General features: G+C 33.7%; 2 protein-coding genes across 3 annotated transcripts; both read right to left on the bottom strand.

Annotated features, from left to right (window-relative positions):
• Positions 1 to 1,144: 1,144 nt before the first annotated feature.
• Positions 1,145 to 8,321, bottom strand: LOC130896267 (2-oxoisovalerate dehydrogenase subunit alpha, mitochondrial-like). Of its 2 annotated transcripts, none has more exons than XM_057804244.1 (6): positions 7,979 to 8,321; positions 7,062 to 7,305; positions 5,649 to 5,924; positions 4,391 to 4,727; positions 3,484 to 3,750; positions 1,145 to 1,292 (listed from the first exon to the last, which is right to left on the bottom strand). In XM_057804244.1, exons 1-6 carry the CDS (start codon positions 8,051 to 8,053, stop codon positions 1,220 to 1,222), a joined length of 1,272 nt encoding a protein of 423 aa, XP_057660227.1. In that variant the 5' UTR covers positions 8,054 to 8,321; the 3' UTR covers positions 1,145 to 1,219. The 2 variants fall into 2 exon arrangements, with proteins under 2 accessions (XP_057660227.1, XP_057660228.1); XM_057804245.1 differs by having other exon boundaries at positions 7,062 to 7,326; positions 7,979 to 8,256.
• Positions 8,322 to 9,922: 1,601 nt separating this feature from the next.
• On the bottom strand, positions 9,923 to 17,376 carry LOC130896268 (2-oxoisovalerate dehydrogenase subunit alpha, mitochondrial-like). The gene is made up of 6 exons (XM_057804246.1): positions 17,175 to 17,376; positions 16,754 to 16,994; positions 13,870 to 14,145; positions 12,423 to 12,759; positions 11,633 to 11,899; positions 9,923 to 10,111 (listed from the first exon to the last, which is right to left on the bottom strand). Exons 1-6 carry the CDS (start codon positions 17,238 to 17,240, stop codon positions 10,033 to 10,035), a joined length of 1,266 nt encoding a protein of 421 aa, XP_057660229.1. The 5' UTR covers positions 17,241 to 17,376; the 3' UTR covers positions 9,923 to 10,032.
• Positions 17,377 to 18,971: the final 1,595 nt, after the last annotated feature.

Consider the following 18,971-nt stretch of genomic DNA (forward strand, 5'->3'; position numbering starts at 1 on the left):
CTCTTGCTAAACAATCGTCGGATTGTTGCTCGATACTTAACAATTCTTGAGATTACAAATTGGAGCACGTTTGCTTGTCGCCATTTCATTTCACTTTTTCGGTGTCGCGTGAACATATCAGTGCTTATCGCCTGCCAACTTAACTAAATTAAAAATTAACATGAACAGGGTTACCAACTTTGACAAAATAGTGTGAGGTAAGTATAGGGTCAAGGTTGGGATAGGTCAATTTGATAAATTCTCAACAATATGAATCAATGAAATAACCCATCACAAGCTTTGTACACATATTCAAGGTATTAGAAATAACATAAAATACTTTTTATGAAAAAAAAATTATTTTTTACTAGATTTTCTGTCAAAAATCTCGAAATCTAGCTTCCTCAACGCCATCTAGCATTCCAGTAATGTAGTTCCAACCCTGAGTACTGTAGTACGGTTTCATTATATTATAAACGGTCACGTCAATGTCCAATCCAATTGACTATAGTTTCAGCTTTAGAACTATTTGAATTTTTGTTGTTAGGTGTCATTTCTGTGGTTACATACAATTAATTATTTTAGATCTTACTCTTTGTTTTTAATTCATACTCTGTTCTTTTTTAACAATGGCTCCGAAGCAAAAGTTGCTCAAAATAACGAATCTTCGGTTTATGCAGAGCTGAGAAGATAACAGCAAGCAGAGCGACAAAGTGTTTTAAGAGCAGCTGAAGCTCCTCTTCAGGTACGAGTTCATTCAAAAGGAAAAGGTACGCTGCAGCCAGCTAGTAGCTAGAGCGGTAGAAACGCCAGAATAATCGCAGGAGATAAGATTGGTCGATATTCAATGGTACAAGGTTTCAATATGATCTTTCAATTTAATATCATAATCATCATTTGATTGTTATTGGCGCAATGACTATTGCGATGCTTTCAATTGGAAAGATGAAACAATTGGAATGTGCTGTTCCAGTAGTAAAGTTTCACTTCCATTACTTGATGCACCAGAAGAGCCTTTAAAAACTTTATTGTTAAGTTTTACAGATGAGTTCAAGTAATTTTTAAGCAAAATAAGAAATTATAACTCTTGCTTTCAATCATATATATAGTTTAATGGAAATGGAAACAGCAATATTGAAATCGAGGGAGAAAAAATGAAAGCAAATTTAGTATAGTCGTTTTTATTGAATAAAAAAATAAGATATTATTTTTTTGTAAATCTGTACTTTAAAAAAGTAATTTATTGAAATTTGTCTAGTGGATAATGTTCTTTATAATCCTGCAAGTGTTTCTTCATTTCTTCTTTCTGCTTTCTGAAAATGGAAATATATATTATTGCATTGGGAATTGTTTTTATTGGATTGTGACATATATTTATAACATTAGTAAACACCTTGTGATTATTTTTATTTGTTTGATGTACTCCCATTAAAAAAAATTATTATTTTGTTGCAGTCACATCCAGTTTTTTTTTTTATTACAGATATTTTCACTAAATTAAAATCTAAAACACCAATAAATAAAAGAAGTAATATTATGTATTAAGTGCCTTGTACTAATTGTGACGCTGTCTATATAGGGCAGACATCTCAGTATTTAGAAAATAGACTAAAAGGTCATCAATACGATAAAAAAATAAAACTGCTTTAACGAACCATCAAATATCAAAAGAAAAAAACATAAATTCAATTATAAAGATTCAAAAATCCTTGAAACGGAATCTAATACATGAAAAAGAATTTTTAGAAATGGTTTACATTCATAAGAACGGAAAAGCTGTAAATCATGAAAAAGACTTAAATAATTTAAGTAAAATTTATAGCTCTTTGAGATGTAAGACAGGAAAAATGAATTTTTCTTATTAGAGCAAAGTTCTAGTGTGATTTTATTCTTATTTTGATATTCATGATGAAGGTGATCTATTGATTGATATAAATACGCAAATTGTCAGTGTCAATATCATATTTTGATAAAGAGTTAAAGAAAAGTCGAAACATCAAAATTTGTCTTTCTTTTCAAAATTATCAAAAAAAAACTAATTTTAAAACTGAAGAGACCTAAAATCAAGACGATTCAGACGCGACTGTATAACCTAAACTAACCTAACGTTTGCATTTAAGTAAGTTACGTTTTTTACATTATAAATATGCCGCGAAAGTGTTCTAATAACCCGTACAGTTTTTGTTATGTGTATGGAGAATTAACTTTCACATCCCAGTATCGAAAATTCACGCAACTAATTGAAAATTGCTGTTTAGACTATTTTCGTTTTCATGTGCGCCACCAACATAAATCCTGGGGTTCACATATATGTTGTGTCATGTGTGTGAGACTCCTATTAGGTTTGGATAAACAAAACTCTAGAGATTTATTAGCCATTTGGTATACCAATGATTTGGACGAAACCAAAAGATCATGTAAGTGATTGTTATTGTAAGGCGTCACAACCAAGTCCACTACCCAAACTTGTCATTGGCCAACACCCCACCCTACATAGTGTCGAGCTGCCTGTGCCAAAGCCTCCAAATTAATTGTCAGCACTTCGCAGAGAAACCGGGCCCTGACTGGTGTTCAAATCCAACAAGAGCTCAGAGCAACGCAAGGAGTGATTTGACAGTCAGTCAGAAGAACTAACCTTCAGTCTTCAAATTAATCCCAGCCCACCGAGCGGCCGTCTATAATTTGCCAGAGAACACATTAATTGGAATGAAGAACAATAAATCAGAGCGTGCCTGCATGGTAGCGATAGAAGAGGATGAATCTACAGAAGACCTGAAGAAAGATTGGCGCAGAGTTGTATAAAAGAAAACATAGCTTTTAGGGGAGTTTCTTGGATGATTTGAGCAGGAATATCGTTAGAAGCAATGGCGAATTTTAGGGGATCACGTCGTTCCCACTCTGCCAGGATGGCTAGTGCGTATCCTGGACTTAGATCTTATCTAACATTTCTGCACCAGCCAAGAAATCAGACTTCAAAACGACGCTCAGTGAAAACAGGGAAAGCATCGAACATGATCAAGCAAAGAAATTAATTCGATCCAAGAAAAAAGCGATTGGAAGGGATAGGGTCAGGGAGGAACAGTTAATATTGTTAAGTTAATTTCGAATAAATTAGTATTTTGAGAAATGAAGCGTGCATTTTATTTACTGTTAATTATAATTATTATTTTCATTGTTTCGTTTGATATTTTTTCTACACCAAAAAAATAGTTCAAATACAACTTGGATCACTCATTATGAGGTTCAAACTAAAGCTAAACAATGGCTACAGATTATTGACCGCGAGCGTGCGATTTGTTGATTTTTTGAATCAAGATGAAAAGCAATATTTGATAAAATCTTATTGTTATAAAGGCTTAACTAACTAATTTATTTCAATAAATCAATATCGAAATCTATTACTGTTTACATGTAATTCACATACATTGACACTAATATAATAACTTGACACGTCTCACTATTTATTTTATTCTAAAGGGGTCTCAGGACATTTAGTATACTTACATTAAATGGGGAGGTAGATACTTGTAAACATCATCGAACATAATTTCCACTTTATGTTTCAGTTTCCGTTCACCTTCGTTGAAAGCGAACAGTGCATCTTTTCTGGCATCTTTCAACCATTTTTTGTCTTGCATTTCATCCCATAATCCTTTTTTATTTATATAAGATTTGAATTTATTCGTGGGATAATCGTTTTCCATCCATTGCTTCACTTCATCTGAACTTCTATAAGCAGAACTGTCGTCGGAAGTTGTATGGTGACCGACTCTAGAAAATTATAAATAAATAATTGTATATTAAATTTTTTTATTCACAAAATTTGGAATCGTTATTAAAAGGATACAAGAACTCCTCATTTTCAAATCGAGGCAGAGTAAGCAATCTTTTGGCTAGAGACTTTTGGCCGCTGAAAGATCTGCACAAAATGGGTGCCGCATTCGCTTAAACAAAATCAGAAGCGTTTTAAATAGAATAAAAAGGATTTTATGAGTTGTTCCATCACTATAGATTTGTCTTGGGTTTGTTACCATGAATTTGAATCCACACAAGAAGTTGAGGAGTGGTGCCAACTCGGTACATTGGCTTCAAAACGAGTTAATGTCCAGAAAATGGACAAGAAGTTTTTTTGGAACTCTGATTATAAAACAATAAACTCAGTTTATCAATATAATTTTTTGGATCAAACGGATGTAAAAATTCATGAAAAAAGATCGGGTTTAAGCAAGATAAAGCACCTTCAAACATTCAGGGAATTAAAGTACGAAATGTATTCGTCATATCTCAAAAGATATTACAATTGTTGCAGCTCAGATCCATTTCCAGACACACATCTTAGAATATATTTTAAACGTTTCATCTTAACTCCAACAAATAATCTTTTGAAATTCCCAACATGAATTCCACTTACCTGTAGGTCATAGCTTCTATAAGTACTGGTTTATTTTCTTCCAGAATATATTCTTTTGCCATTTTAGTTGCATTAAATACCGCCAACACATCGTTACCATCAACCCTGATTGTATTTATACCGTATCCAGGACCCCTGGCGGCTATTCCATCTCCACTGTATTGTTCATTAACAGGAGTAGATATTGCGTAACCATTGTTTCTGCATATAAATATAACCGGGCAGTTCAGGGTAGCCGCGAAATTGAAAGCTGCATGCGTATCTCCTTCTGAAGCGCTACCTTCTCCAAAATAGCACGCCACCACTCTACCTTTACTTTTCAAAGCGTAAGCAGAACCTGAAAATACCATTTTTTCTTAGCGCTAACCAACTTTATTTATGACAATTAAATTTCGGACAAAAGTCTCAATTCAACTCTACACAAAGATCCCCGTTGTCTTCACGATTCGATGTATTCTTGTATCTGTTTAAGCGAGTTCTAGTCGCACACATATCCTCAGCTGCTGCTGGACAGTAGCATATAACTTTTCAGTCACTTTTTGGCCACCATAATTCATTTTCTGTTGTCTGAAAATCAAATAGTGAGGCTTGGGTTGCTTTAACGGTTTTTGAAGAATCGTTTCCCATTTACTTCTGCGTCGTAATACCCACAACAGTTAAATAATATTCTAAGGTGTATTTCCGTTTGGTTCCAGGTTTCAGCTACATGAATGCCATTCAGAGGACAAAATTAAGTTTCTTCAGTTCGTCCACTAAAGCGAAAAAGCATTTATAGAGTGAAAATATCCTGGATTACAAGCAATAAAGAAATTTAAGATCAAACCTTCTGCCGGTAAAGTTATAGCAATCATAAACTGGGATTCCTGCGGTTTTATCCTGATCAATCACCTGCAGCGTTTTCAGACCATTAACACAGATCGTTATTGCGCTGCGAGGTTACCAGAAGTCATCCGGTGATGTTGAGAAAATGTGTCAAAACATTTGTTTAATGGCGCGGCTTCTGATTTCTATTAACAAATCTATTCTGTTTTCAGATAAATATCTTAATAGTTTTCATGATATTTTACTTTTTTTCAACACTTCTCGTAGTAAAGTCCGCAATAAAGATAGAACGAACGATTTGGAAGCTCTTACATTTCAGCTCGAGTAGTTCCTTCAGTTTTTTCCCCATTTTAGGGTGAAACATTTAAAATTTGAATTGTTTTAGTCCCCAATTTGATAGCGTTCTTTGTATAATGAATTTTGAATTGATACTCACCTACAGCTTGAGGAATTTGAGTACCTAACGGACTAGAAATAGTAACAAAGTTTAGTTTATCGCTTCCATAATGTACTGGCATCTGCTTGCCGTGTCCACGGTCGTCTTTGTTACCATAACATTGATCAACGAATTGTTGTAAAGTAAAACCTCTCCACATTAACACGCCAACCTCTCTGTATTGTCCATAAACTACGTCGTTATTATTTAAAGCAGCAGCACTACCTATCTGGGTAGCTTCTTCACCGAAATTGGTTAAATAAAAAGATATTCTTCCTACGGAAAATTATACAAACTTATTAAAAGTGTAAGTGTTTGTCCTAAATAGTCTACCAGCATAAATTTTCTTTAAATTGATTTCAATTGATGTAAAATAATTATTAGAACAAAGTTCTAGTTTGATTTTATTCTAATTCATGATGAAGGTGATCTATTGATCAAGAAAAGTCGAAACGTCAATATTATCTATCTTTCAAAAATTATTAAAAAAACTACTTTTGAAACTCCTGTTTCCCCTAAATCAAGAGGATTTTTTCTAATTCTAATACTGTGTGGTAAATTTTATTTAGGCGACGCTCGTCTTAGTATAAAATGTTTTTTAAATTATCTAACAGTCAAAGTTGTCGCCAAATATACAGGATGTTCCGGAACATGCTACAGTAGCAAAGAAATGTTGGAAGAATTAATGAAAGAAATTGAAGTATATGAAATGAAACGCAAGAGAGAAGAAAGAAGTAAAAATTGGAAGACATGAGTTGAAAGTGGTAAAGAAATTCAAGTACCTAGGTGAAATAATAATAACAACGGCGGAGTTAGAACATAAGATGTAAGAGAAAAGATCCCAGCAGCAAACAGAGCACTTGGTGCAAATAGAAAAATGTTAAAGAACAAAGAAACAAAATGATACAAAAGAGTGGAGAGTTGGGCCGGATAAGAATGATGAAACAGTGGTCGCAAGGCCGAGTTCAAGATGATTAGATGAGCTGATTATGGATGTGAAAAGAGCCTGGGAACAAATGACTATGAATAGGTAAGAGCCTGGTTTAAATGTGCAAGAAGACGAAAACTGAGCCTACTGAGCCTCCCCTAAGCAAAGCTCGAAAGAGTGGTTTCTTTAATTTCTCATTTCTTAGACCTTTTGATATATTAATGCTTCTAAATGTTCTTGATTTTAAGTCTTTCCTGTTTCAAAATTAGTTTTTTTGATAAATTTTGAAAGATAATATATTTTCTAAGCTTTCGAATACTTATGTATTCATCGTCTGGGAAATAATTAATTGAGATTTTCGGTGGTTTTGAATTGTTTTCTTGTAAAAAATTTTTTAAATTCATAGTTTTCAAAATTCAATTGAAATATTAATATAGCTGGGAAAGACTTGAAAACGTTTATAATGAATCAGCGTCTCTAGTTACCTTGACGTTGTGCTTCGTATAAAATTTTGTCCATTACCCCCAGCAGTGACATATCTTTGTACATTTTGATCAATATTTCGTTAGATAAATTTGGTTCTTCTTTGGGATCTAGAACGTTTCCTTGGCGATCCATCACTCGATATACTGGTATCGGTTTGTAACTGTGAGCTCCTACAAATTCTAATTTTTCGGTCCATGTCGTTCTCGCGCCAGGAAAAAGTGGAGTTTCGGTTGAAAAGAGCCTCTAAAAATTTCAATAAAGCGCCTAAAATCACATACCATAATTCCTCTTAGAAATTTCAACTATAAGGTTTTCCCAAATTTTTTTATTTCATTTCAAGTGCCACTTGATAAAATGAAGACTCTGTAATTTTTTTAGTTCAAATCTTCAAGTTTCCACCTCGCTTCTCATTATTTATTTCAACACTTTCTGTAGATACTTTAAGCAATTTATTTATACATCAAGTTTTGTACAAAACAAATTGCTAAACAGGGTTACGAAATGTGTCTATGGTGATAATGCAATAGTACTACTAGGTAATTATTAGCTTGATGGTTTAACATTTTCCCAATTTTAATATTATTTTATGGAATGTGGCAACATTGTTTAATTATGACCTCTATTGCGTGCTTTTTTGTTGTCCCAAAAAATGTTATAATGTATAACATGTATAACATGCTTTTTGAGAATGTCTTTATTTATCTAGATATAATAATTAGTATTATAATGATGGACCTAACCTATACTGAATAGTCCCGTCAATAAATTGTGATAAATATCTTATTTTATCAAGTACGACAATAACCTTAAAACTAGTAAGTGTCTTATATGGTTATAACAATAAAAACATTTAAAATAGAAATGTGGCACTGAAATAATAATCATAGATAACTTATATATGATGATTTTAACTTACCTCCGACTGAAATTTATTGCATACACGAGAACATATGTTTCGGCTTAACCTCACAACTTGTTTATTTAAAATCATATCGAACGGTGTAGTTAAGTGAATTTAAAAGTTGATTTAATTCAACCTTGGAACATCTACTTTGTACTAAAACGCTTAAAATTGTTTGATAAAATTCATTTTGGTTCCTAATTATAGTCAAAAAATACGAAAATAAATTAGATCTAACTCTATATTACAAATATTATGTATTAATTATCTTTTTATCACTAAACTACTATATATTTACATTGAAACGTTTATTTTGAAATAGTAACTGGTAAATGTAGATATCAAACGTTAACAGAACATATACCGGATGTCCCGGTTTTTATAATGCATGTACGAGGATGGTTTCAGAAGTACCAGGCACAACAAAGAAAACACAAAAATTTTGGACTAAAATATATTTATTTTTCACCGTAATCTCCTTTAAAACCCATATTCTTTTCTCAGCGACGTTCAATAAGTTCTATATCCTTTTTATAATAAGAATCGTTTATTAACTGGCGACATCAACTCTTCATTCTTGGAAAATCTTTGACCACCGAGCCATATTTTCAAGTCTGGGAACAGGAAATAGTCCGAGAAGGCTAAATCTGGCTAATAGGGTGCATGAGGTAGTATTTTAAACATTAATTTTGGCCATCGCAATAACGAATTGCTGAGCTGGTGATGAAACAACACCAAATGTGGCCGTTTTTGCTCGATTTTTTCGCTCAAACGTAGAAATAAGTTCGTTTAACACTCGCCATTGACAGTTTTTCCTTTTTCAAGATAGTCAATGAAAATTATCTCGCGCGGATCCCATAAAACCGACGCCACGACCTTGCCAGCAGTTGGAACGGTCTTTTCTTTTTTTGGAGCCGTTATGTGCATAACATTTTCAAAGTATGAAGATGCTGTTGATGTTGATAAGCCAAATCTATATCTCAAATCTGATAATTCAGATTTCAACGTAATCTCCTTAATGTTTGCCTGTGAGAATTAATTATTATGTATGGCTCCAGTAAACTGATTTAAACCTGTTTAATATTTAGTTTTATTTCCATCATTTCTTAATGCTTTCCTAGAAAGACAACAAGGGGTTTTAATAATGTGCTGATATGAGTTAACTTAATAAAAGTATCCGATATGTCTTCTAATGATAAATCTGTCTGCACTTCTTGTGTACATTCATATGGAAATTCTTCTGGAGCCTTCTGTATACTTGTAATTGGAGTTTCAGTATCTTGTAGTAAAACTTTCATGTGAAGATAATATTAAATCAAATTCTGTTCAATAACAGTTGTGATTACGAACAGAAGTAGTTTTTAAAAAGAAGTAGGTTTCATCAAGCATCTTTCCCAGTAATATTTCACAGAGACAGAATTAATTATTGTATGAACTAGCTTATTCTACGATAATCACATTCTCTACTTTTCAATACTTTTTGACTCCTTTTCCTTCTTTCTTATATTTTTGATTTGCGGAGGAAGGTTTCACCTGGTTTATAGCCCATGATTAAACTGGGGATCCAATCAGGGTTTAATGTATCCTCCAGATGAGTTGGTTTCCCTGTTAGAAGAAGCAGAGGCTGGATTGCTGTATCTAGCTAACCATATACTTTTCGTAGGCTGCTGTAATGAACTTACCACCTTACTTACTATGCACGTACCTGAAATAAAGTACTTGGAGCATACTCTTGACGGCATCAGATTCAGATTTAGTTCCACACTTTATCACTCCGCAAAATGGAGGCGTGGTAACGAACTTTTTGATTCAAATGAGATCGACAGGTTGGACAGAAGTATAATGAGTCTGATGTTCATCATCCATATTTGTTTTCAAGTGACATCTACTTGAATAGGCCTATAAGCGACAACCAAACCAAGCCTCGCAGAAATACATACAATAAATATTAAAAAGCGATTATATTTCAATGAATTTTATTAGTTTTTCAGTCCAAATAGTTTCTCGAAGTTTATGTAACATTGATAATAATTTATTAAGCCGTGCGGTTAGATTTGATTTAATTATAACTATTTCTGATCGTATTTATTTAATGGGTATTGTTGACTGTAGTTTTTAAGATGTTGTGTTAATCCATCCTTCTGTTTCCTAGAAAAAGTCAGTACGGATATATTATTTTAATTAAATTATAAAAAAAATAGTGAGATGTGCCTTTTAAATAATTTTCTGTCGAATTCATACATTTCTACATACAAACATCTGCAATATATGTCAGCACTCTATCCCCAAAACCCCATTCCATTATTCGAAATTATGCAAGAAGCCTTTTCCTGGTAGCTCCTTCACGACGCCTGCTTCTTTCTATTTGATAGCTTAAAGGTACTCAAATCTAGTTTGTATTATTGCAAACCGTGGTTCGATACATTGTATCATCCCTTTCAATGATATCCCTTTCACCCCTGGCCCTGTCTTGATAAAGGAGGGGTCATTAGTATTAGGGCAAGTCCTCCCCCAAAGATATGGCATTTTAAGCCTTTTACCCGCAAAATATAAGTTAATTACGTTGTTTTTGACAGCATAATAACGAATTTTACGCAATTTTTACTTTAAACCCCAATTCCTTATCGACTTTGAATCGTATATCACAACGTCAGTCAGTATTTGAAAGTAGACGGACTAAGGGTCTAAGGACTAAAGACAATGACAATTTTACCAAAGTAATTCATTAAAAATTAAACTATGCTAACATGTACATACAGAAATGGATATTATTCAGGGTTTAGGGGGGATCATGACCCCCCATGGCTCCCCCCTTGGATCCGCGCTTTGCCATTACTTAACTGAAGCACAATTTGGATCAGATTCCCGGTTTTTTCCATATTTTCATCTTTTTTTGACGTAGAAGGACGACCTGAGGGGGAATAATCTGAAACGCCTTGTCAGTAACCTTAAAATCGTTTGAATCACTCAAAAATACGTGCACGCGTTGAACGTTTACATGTTATAATACCTTTTTTCTATGAATTATAAGTTTCAGATGCAGTTTTACATGAAATTTCACAATAATTGTTGCTCTACTATTATAATTAACGTTTAATTTGAAAAATAACTTATATACGAAAGAGGGCACGTCTATACTGATTTGTTTACAGTAGTGGAGGTATTCTTCTCGTAACAGAAGGGTTTACGGTAACAGCTGGTCATATACTCAAAGTATCGAGCTTGAATTGTGTGAAAGACGACTTATTCTAATGTGAAATATTGGAAAAAATATACGAGTATGTATTAAAAAACAACCAGAATCTACATAAATTATCTAGTATTTGATGTGAACCGTTAGAAAATAGTAGAATAGTTTATGGGAGGTAACGAATGATAAATCTTCTTCTAGCAGATAAATTCATATCCGATACCACCATTTTCGATAATTTAATACCATTGGATGATATTTGGTAAACCTTTCCAACAACATCTATAGCACAGGTCACATTCCAAACGATTGGCTGGTTTCGCAACATAAAACACTGGACTGGCATGCAGCTATAAATAGATGTCTGACCATAAGATAATCGCCAATGCACTGTAGGTGCAAGGCAGTAGAAAAAGAAGAAGGATGATATTTATGGTCAGTTTTAAGTTTTCGTCGGTCCTATATAATATTAAACTTACCTAATATGTTGTGGCATATACTGATAAACATCATCAAACATAACTTCCCAGCTTCGTTTATGCTTTTCTTCGCCTGCTTTGAAAGCTTTCATAACTTCATTTTTTGCCTCTTCCAGCCAATTTTTTTGTTTTGTATCGTCCCAAAGCCCTTTATCGGTTAGATAATACCTAAATTTATGAGTGGGATAATCATTTTTAGTCCAAAATTTGATTTCATCTGGTGATCTATAGGCGCTACTGTCATCGGAAGTGGAATGGTCACTTACTCTGCAATCATAATAGTTAATTGGTGTATTGCAAAATTATGAAAGATGCTTTGAATCGAGGGATTTCATCCTAGAAAGGAAGTTTGATAAATTACCCTTAATAGTAAGCAGAATCTTATTGACATGAAGGATTCAAATAGATGACATCGAAAAGATTGTCTAATTTATTATTAATATGTAGTGTTTTACAGTTTAAAAGAAATAAAAATAATTTCTGCAATATGATTAACTGTTCAATCTAGATCAAAACTCGATAATTATTTGAGATCAAAAATGCGGCAGCAGCTAAATACTTTTATAGATTTCTCGACCGCTCGATAGGGAGGAACTTAAACGTTCCACAAGCTTTGATTGGCTAAACCTTATTGTTAATTTGCGATTAATCTATACGTTATAGACATGTGATTGTTTGGTGATTTTTAATCGATTTTTTTCGCTTAATGCAGTGATATAACTCGCGCGAGAACGTTTTGAAAGACCCTGTATAATCTATTAAAAGTAAAAAACTGTACACGAACAATTACCTGTAAGTCATGGCTTCAATTAGAACCGGTTTACTTTCTTTCAAAGCATATTCTTTCGCCATTTTAGTAGCATTATAAGTCGCTAGAACGTCGTTACCGTCTACTCTAATTGTATTTATACCATAACCAGGTCCCCTCGCTGCTATTCCGTCTCCTCTATATTGTTCTTGAACCGGTGTTGAAATAGCAAAACCGTTATTTCTACAAAACATAATCACGGGACAATCTAACGTAGCCGCAAAATTGAAAGCAGCATGTGCATCTCCTTCTGATGCGGCTCCATCACCGAAATAACATATCACGACTCTGTTTTTACCCTTCAAAGCATATGCGGACCCTAAAATATTTATGTATCTATAGATACGAGGATGTATTGATATCTAGTTAGCCTAGACCAGTTCCATGCATAAACAAAATATTTCGCTACCATAGCAACGAACAATAACTTAGTAGAAGTGTAAGTGTAAAGTTTGACGTCAAAAAAGTGAAACAGAGTTACGAAATAAATTGAAGATGATGACCGATCGTGAAGGTTAGTTTCTGTGTCAGTCCTCGAAAATATCGATGCAGTTCATGACATGATTTCATCAGACCATCGAATTGGGCTAAAACGGACATATGAAGCACTGAATATTTCATACGAACGCGTTCATCATATAGTTCACGTCAATTTGGACATGAGAAAAATTGCTACAAAATGGATCCCCAAATGATTGAATGTTGACCAAAAGCGTGCAAGGATAGAAGCATCGCGTTCGATCTGTGCTCGATTTGAAAACGATGTAGACTTCTTGAACCGAATTGTTACTATGGATGAGACTTGGGTACATTTCTACGATCCAGAAACAAAGTAACAATCGATGGAATGGTGGCGACACTCTGGTTCTCCAAGACCTAAGAAGTTTCGTGTCCAAAATCTGCTGTAAAAGTTCTTGCTTCAGTTTTTTGGGATTTCCATGGAGTAACACCCTTGCACACAAATCTCATGTTGCTATGCAAAAAGTTCGTGATTTAAGGTTTGAATTACTAGAACACCCCCATATTCACCAGATTTGGCTCCGTCTGACTATCATCTCTTTCCTCAACTGAAAAAAAGTTCAAAAGGTCGTAAATTTGCTTCCAACGAGGAGGTGATAAAAGCTGTGGAGGTCTGGTTTGTAGAGCAAGGAAAAACATTTTTTTTGAAAGGTCTAGACGCGTTGCAGGTTCGCTCTAATAAATGTATCCAATTAAGAGGAGAATATGTTGAGTAATAAAATATTTTGACATTGAAATTTTGTTTAGTTCTATAGCAGGCTCAGAATTTTTCAATATATCCTCGAACAAGTTGTTTCTGATATAATTTTGGGTTGAACAGTACGATTATCGTTAACGAGACACAAAATTCCAATTATTTTAATAAAATAATAACAGTGTAAATAAGTTAAAAGCAGTTTTGGTAACCAACCTACAGCTTGCGGCAACTGCGTACATAACGGACTGGAAATTGTAACTACGTTAATTTTATTGCAACCGTAGTGAACGGGCATCGATTTCCCCTTTCCAACGTCATCCTTATTTCCATAACATTGATCAACAAACTGTTGTATACTATAACCTCTCCAAAGTAAAACGCCAGCTTCTCTGTATTGTCCGTAAACTACGTCATCTAAACTGAGAGCAGCCGCACTACCTATATGTGACGCCTCTTCACCATAATTGGTCATGTAGAAGGATATTCGACCTAAAAATACTTTATCTGAGAAAAAACGTACCAAATTTACAAGATAAACGCTCAAAATGAGAGGTTACTGTCTCTGAGTGTTGTCTATTCATTCCTTCTTCATCATAAACGTTCACGATTTGACTGTGAACTTCCATACGATACCATATCAATTGTTTTAAATGTCACTACCTATCAAGCTCTACAACTAATCAGTGCCTTCCGTCTGCAACGCTAGTATAAGAATTATCCGAAGATAAATAACCATGGTTGCTATTTTATGAAACCATAATGCAAAAGGTAGATCTAGACTAGAAGTCGACAATAAAGAGAGAAAAAGAGATACAGAAACAGGTATTAATAGAGAGAGGTAGTGATATAGAAAAAGATAAAATCAGAGATAGAGGCGAAGATATACAAGAGAAAAAAAGACATAAATAAAAAAGATATATGGAAGGGAGATGCAAAAATGAAACAATAAGCAAAAAAAGTTATACAGAAGAGAAATGTGAAGGTTGTAAGAGAGAGAGTACCAAAAGCAAAAAATGGAAGCTAGACTTCAAAGGGGTAAAGATGAGAGGTACGGACGTGGAAAGAAACAGCAAGGAAAAATAAGAAAGACAATTAAAAAGTTGAACCTAGAGACAAGAAGGAGATACAAGAGGTAAAGATGACAAAAGACAAATATAGGGGGAAAATATGATACAAAAAGGAAATATGAGAAAGAAGAATACAAAACGGAAATATAAGAGTGAGAGAAAGGTACAAGATGAGAGAAAGAAACACAAGGGAAAGGTGAGTGATCGAGATACAAAAGAAATAGATGAAGATTGAGATGCATGAGGAAATAATGAGAGAAACAAAAGGGGAAGAATAAAAAAAGAAGAAATATATAAGAGAAAAATGGTGAAGAAATACAGGTACAAGAGTGAAAGATGAGACAAAACAGTAAAAGAGAGAAGAATGAAGAATGGAAGACTAGAGAGACAGAAAAGTGGAATATGAAGGAGAGATGGAGATATAAGAGAAGATTAAAGACGGAGTAGGAAATAAAAGAGGAACAGAAAGACATGACCCACAAATATACCTAAAATATCTTGAGCATTCTATTCTAGTAGGTAAATAAGAATGTTCAGGTACTAAAAATCTTAAATAACGTTTTTTAATTCATATACGTTGTTTGAATATCAATTTAAAACTATACTTATAAATGGAGACAACTTGAGGGATTGCTTGTTCATCAAGCAAACCATCTAACAATAAATCAGAATTTCTCAGAAACGTTTGCTTCGTAAATTCGTCATCATTGAAAGGTCTTGACTGATCTTTCCCTTCGCTAATTTTTGTAAATAATGTTGCTTTATCTATACTGAGTAGCTGCTTCTGGGATTAATTCCGTTCTAAAAGCATCATTCTTATACCCTGATTCATGTCTTGTTTGAAAATATCGTTGAACACCTAAACTCTAAATGTCCAGAATACTACGAAGGCTAGATTTATTTGCTGTACTGAACTAGAATGATTTGTCAAATAACTGATTTAGAAAACTAACTTAGCTGGTACTAAACTAACTCTAACTGGATCCACGTTTATATAATGGTAAATCCGTTTCCTTGAAGTGGAAATACCACTTGCCGGGCGGTTGTAGCCTAGAAACGTCCTGTCGCGGTTGCGTCGTTCTAGCTTGATCTACTATTACTTAGCATTACGAGCTAAGGTTCAAGCTTGTGGACAATTTCGAAGATTATTAAGAATTTACATTAAATATCAATAACTTTGAATATTTACATGACCCTAATTTTTCGTAAAAAACCATCTTTGTTCCAAAAGCTACAATTGTGGATATTGGAGTGATACTCACATGGATACTGGATCAAATAACAGACATTTGAAAACTATTATGTACTTAATATATATTTGTTCAGTTAGTTCCCACACTAAAAAATGCACACACACACGCCACTGTTGCTGTAGGTTTTCCGCGGTTTTTCTGTAACCTGGTGAATCCGTTCAACAGCCTAATAACCGAAGATAGGGAGTTATACAGTCGCAGCTGTACTTACATAAAGAAAAAATCTATTAAACTTTACAAAAAATTGTTTGATTCTTCGTGTAAGTTTTTGCTGCTTTATTTCAGTCTACATCCATCACAATTTCAGCTGTGCAGAGGAAAATTTTTCCTATTTCAGGGCCAAACCTAAAATATCTCATTCAGAACAAATCCTACTAACCTCTGTCTCTCGCACTGTTGCTGTTCAAAATTGTGTAAATGAGAGTTTTCAAGATGGAATGCTAGAAGGGGGAAAATAGAATGGTGAACTAGATTTTTCGATTTATCGCCCTTTAGACTAATTTTTATGGGGTAATAATGATAATGAATCAATGATTGCGTAATTCCATACCATAATAGACTTGAAAACTGTCAAATACAAGACAAATACAAATAGAATATTGCAATCCTACCTTTACATTTGTCTTTATAATTAACTAGATTATGAAAAACTATAAATATACGCACAAGTTGTACAATTTAAAAAGGGCAATAGGTTATTTTGGAGTAACGCTCCTGTATATTTATAATCGACTTATGCAGATGGCTTAAATTAGTTGAAAAACCTTTTTCTCCCACCTTGCCTTTGAGCTTCATATAATATTTTATCCATTATACCCAGAAACGTCATATCCTTATACATTTTAATCAAAGTTTCATCAGGCAAACGAGGCTCTTCTTCATTCCTGATTACTTTTCCTTCACGATTCAACACCCTGTATACGGGAAGAGGTTTGTACGAACTTGGTTTTGTGAATTCTAGTTTATCCGTCCATGTTGTTCGTGCTCCGGGGAATAGCGGTTCCATACTATAAAACCTCTGAAAGAAATAAAGTTATAAATATCAAAATTAGTTAAATTGAAAAATAGGTTAGTGAACTTTGAAGATAAAGTAAAAAAAAAACGATTTTCTAGCCAATAACATTCAACACAATAATGAAACTTGTTCCGCACCTTGTTTACAAGTAATTAACATTTCAAAACGTGTCAATAAACTTACTTTAAAACAGTCATGTTGAGATTTTCGATAGATAAACCTAAACAGTACATTACTGCTTTTGAACATGATTTAATTCTATTGAGAATTTTTTTCTAAAATCGACTGCTGTCAGAATGGATTCACTAACCTTTGACACGTTAAATCTAATCGTATTTTTGTCGTCTATAATCGACAAGCAGGCGCATATATAATTAAACACTGCATATTAAAATTAATCGGTTTTAATCAGTGAAATATCGAAGTTATATTTTTTGCTTTGTATAATGTTACAAACGAATTACCTGAAAATGTTTTAGATTTGATTTTAATGTAGAGGCTGTCTGTAATAAGCTACTAGAGCTGCGGCTAGCGCACAAAAATTATTATTGTAATTGCATGTGCTGATAGATCAAAAAAGGAGCTGGAAGTAATAATATTTATGAATTTGGAAACGTGGGTATGACATAATATAGGTTCGTTCCAACCCATCAAAAAACCTTTTCTTTTCGATACTTGGTTGATAGCAAGTACTATTACAAGAACCGTTTAGAGCCGGAGATTATCTATATCTATAAACGCTTCCAAGAACGGTCCAGGTTGGAACAAACCTTAAGTTAATGGCGGATTTACAGGTTTGGATTTCTATTCATCTTTTGTCGCCTCTACTGACCTGTACAATTCGGTATCTTAGTTTATGATTATTTAAGTGACGATAATACAATTTCAACTTTTTAATTTGAGAAGTAAGGTTTCGATTAAGATCCTTAATTATAGTCACGGCAAAGAATTATTAAGAGACATTTTTTTTATATATATAATTTTATTTTATAATTATATAATATATAATTTTCTTACAGTCTTCTCTATTTCTTGTTTTCGTGTTCCAGTTCCGAACTTCACCATCCATTAGATCTCCTTGTCCTCCGCATACAATTTTTTTGGGTCTCCCTTTTTTTCGATTTATTATCCTATTTATGTCGGTAATTTTCTTTGCCGCTCTTGAATCCTTCATTCTTCCTAAGTGTTCCAGTCATACTAATCATCTGGATCTTGCTAATTTCTTGTTAATCATACAGGCTCTTTATTTCCTGGTTTGTCCTTTTTCCCTCGTAATATTCTCCCAAGTAATTTTTTCTCCCGTATATCTAATTTGTTTTTCCCGTTTTATTTAGTATTCACGTGTACATGCTTTCCCCCTCCTGCTGCCTTTGCTTTGATAAGTGTTCCAAGATAGATGTAACTGTTGACTTGCTCGAAATCAATTATTTTCTGCGAGTGTGATTTCCACTCTAAGATTTCTCTTTATTTCATGCGATTTGGGATGCGTCATTTTCTTGAACTTGGGTTCCTCCGTATCTATTCTTAGGCTATTTCTGCCATTTCTTTGAAAGCTCTGCCTCTCTTTTTCAATTCTCTTGCACTTAATAAAATAATTGCCACAACATCTGCATATGCTAGTAAGCATGATGTCTCCGCTTCTTCGTACTATCCATTCCATGGTTATTGAACACCGTAGTGGATAGAAGATCTCCCTGCTTTAGTCCTATTTTAATTTTTGCTTGAATGTTCTCGAGTATCATCGTCAAGTTGTATTCGTACCCCATTTTCGGTGTCTGCTTAGGAGTGAATATATGGTTGGTTAGAGATCTTCCAGTTCGATATCCACACAAGTATTTTCCCAGCAGGGTTTCTTCACATTATTTTATTTAAAAATTTAGATACTTTGCCTTTATTTTGTACAGGGTCCTTAACGATGAGCTGAATCGATATGTATATGAGAAAGTACTGCTAGCTTATCAACAAACAAACAATGAAAGC

This window comes from Diorhabda carinulata, chromosome 7 (assembly GCF_026250575.1).
Source record: "Diorhabda carinulata isolate Delta chromosome 7, icDioCari1.1, whole genome shotgun sequence".
Lineage (NCBI taxonomy): Eukaryota > Metazoa > Arthropoda > Insecta > Coleoptera > Chrysomelidae > Diorhabda > Diorhabda carinulata.

Bases quoted from the DNA above. Each gene is read 5' to 3' on its own strand.
- LOC130896267 (XM_057804244.1), bottom strand. From the start codon at position 8,053: ATGATTTTAAATAAACAAGTTGTGAGGTTAAGCCGAAACATATGTTCT. The intron at 3,751-4,390 runs GTAAGTGGAATT...ATAATTTTCTAG, and splicing joins ATAGAAGCTATGACCTACAG to AGTCGGTCACCATACAACTT. The intron at 1,293-3,483 runs GTAAGTATACTA...TTCCATTTTCAG, and splicing joins TATCTACCTCCCCATTTAAT to AAAGCAGAAAGAAGAAATGA.
- LOC130896268 (XM_057804246.1), bottom strand. From the start codon at position 17,240: ATGTTCAAAAGCAGTAATGTACTGTTTAGGTTTATCTATCGAAAATCT. The intron at 14,146-16,753 runs GTGGGAGAAAAA...AAGTATTTTTAG, and splicing joins ATATGAAGCTCAAAGGCAAG to GTCGAATATCCTTCTACATG. The intron at 11,900-12,422 runs GTAATTGTTCGT...TTATGATTGCAG, and splicing joins ATTGAAGCCATGACTTACAG to AGTAAGTGACCATTCCACTT.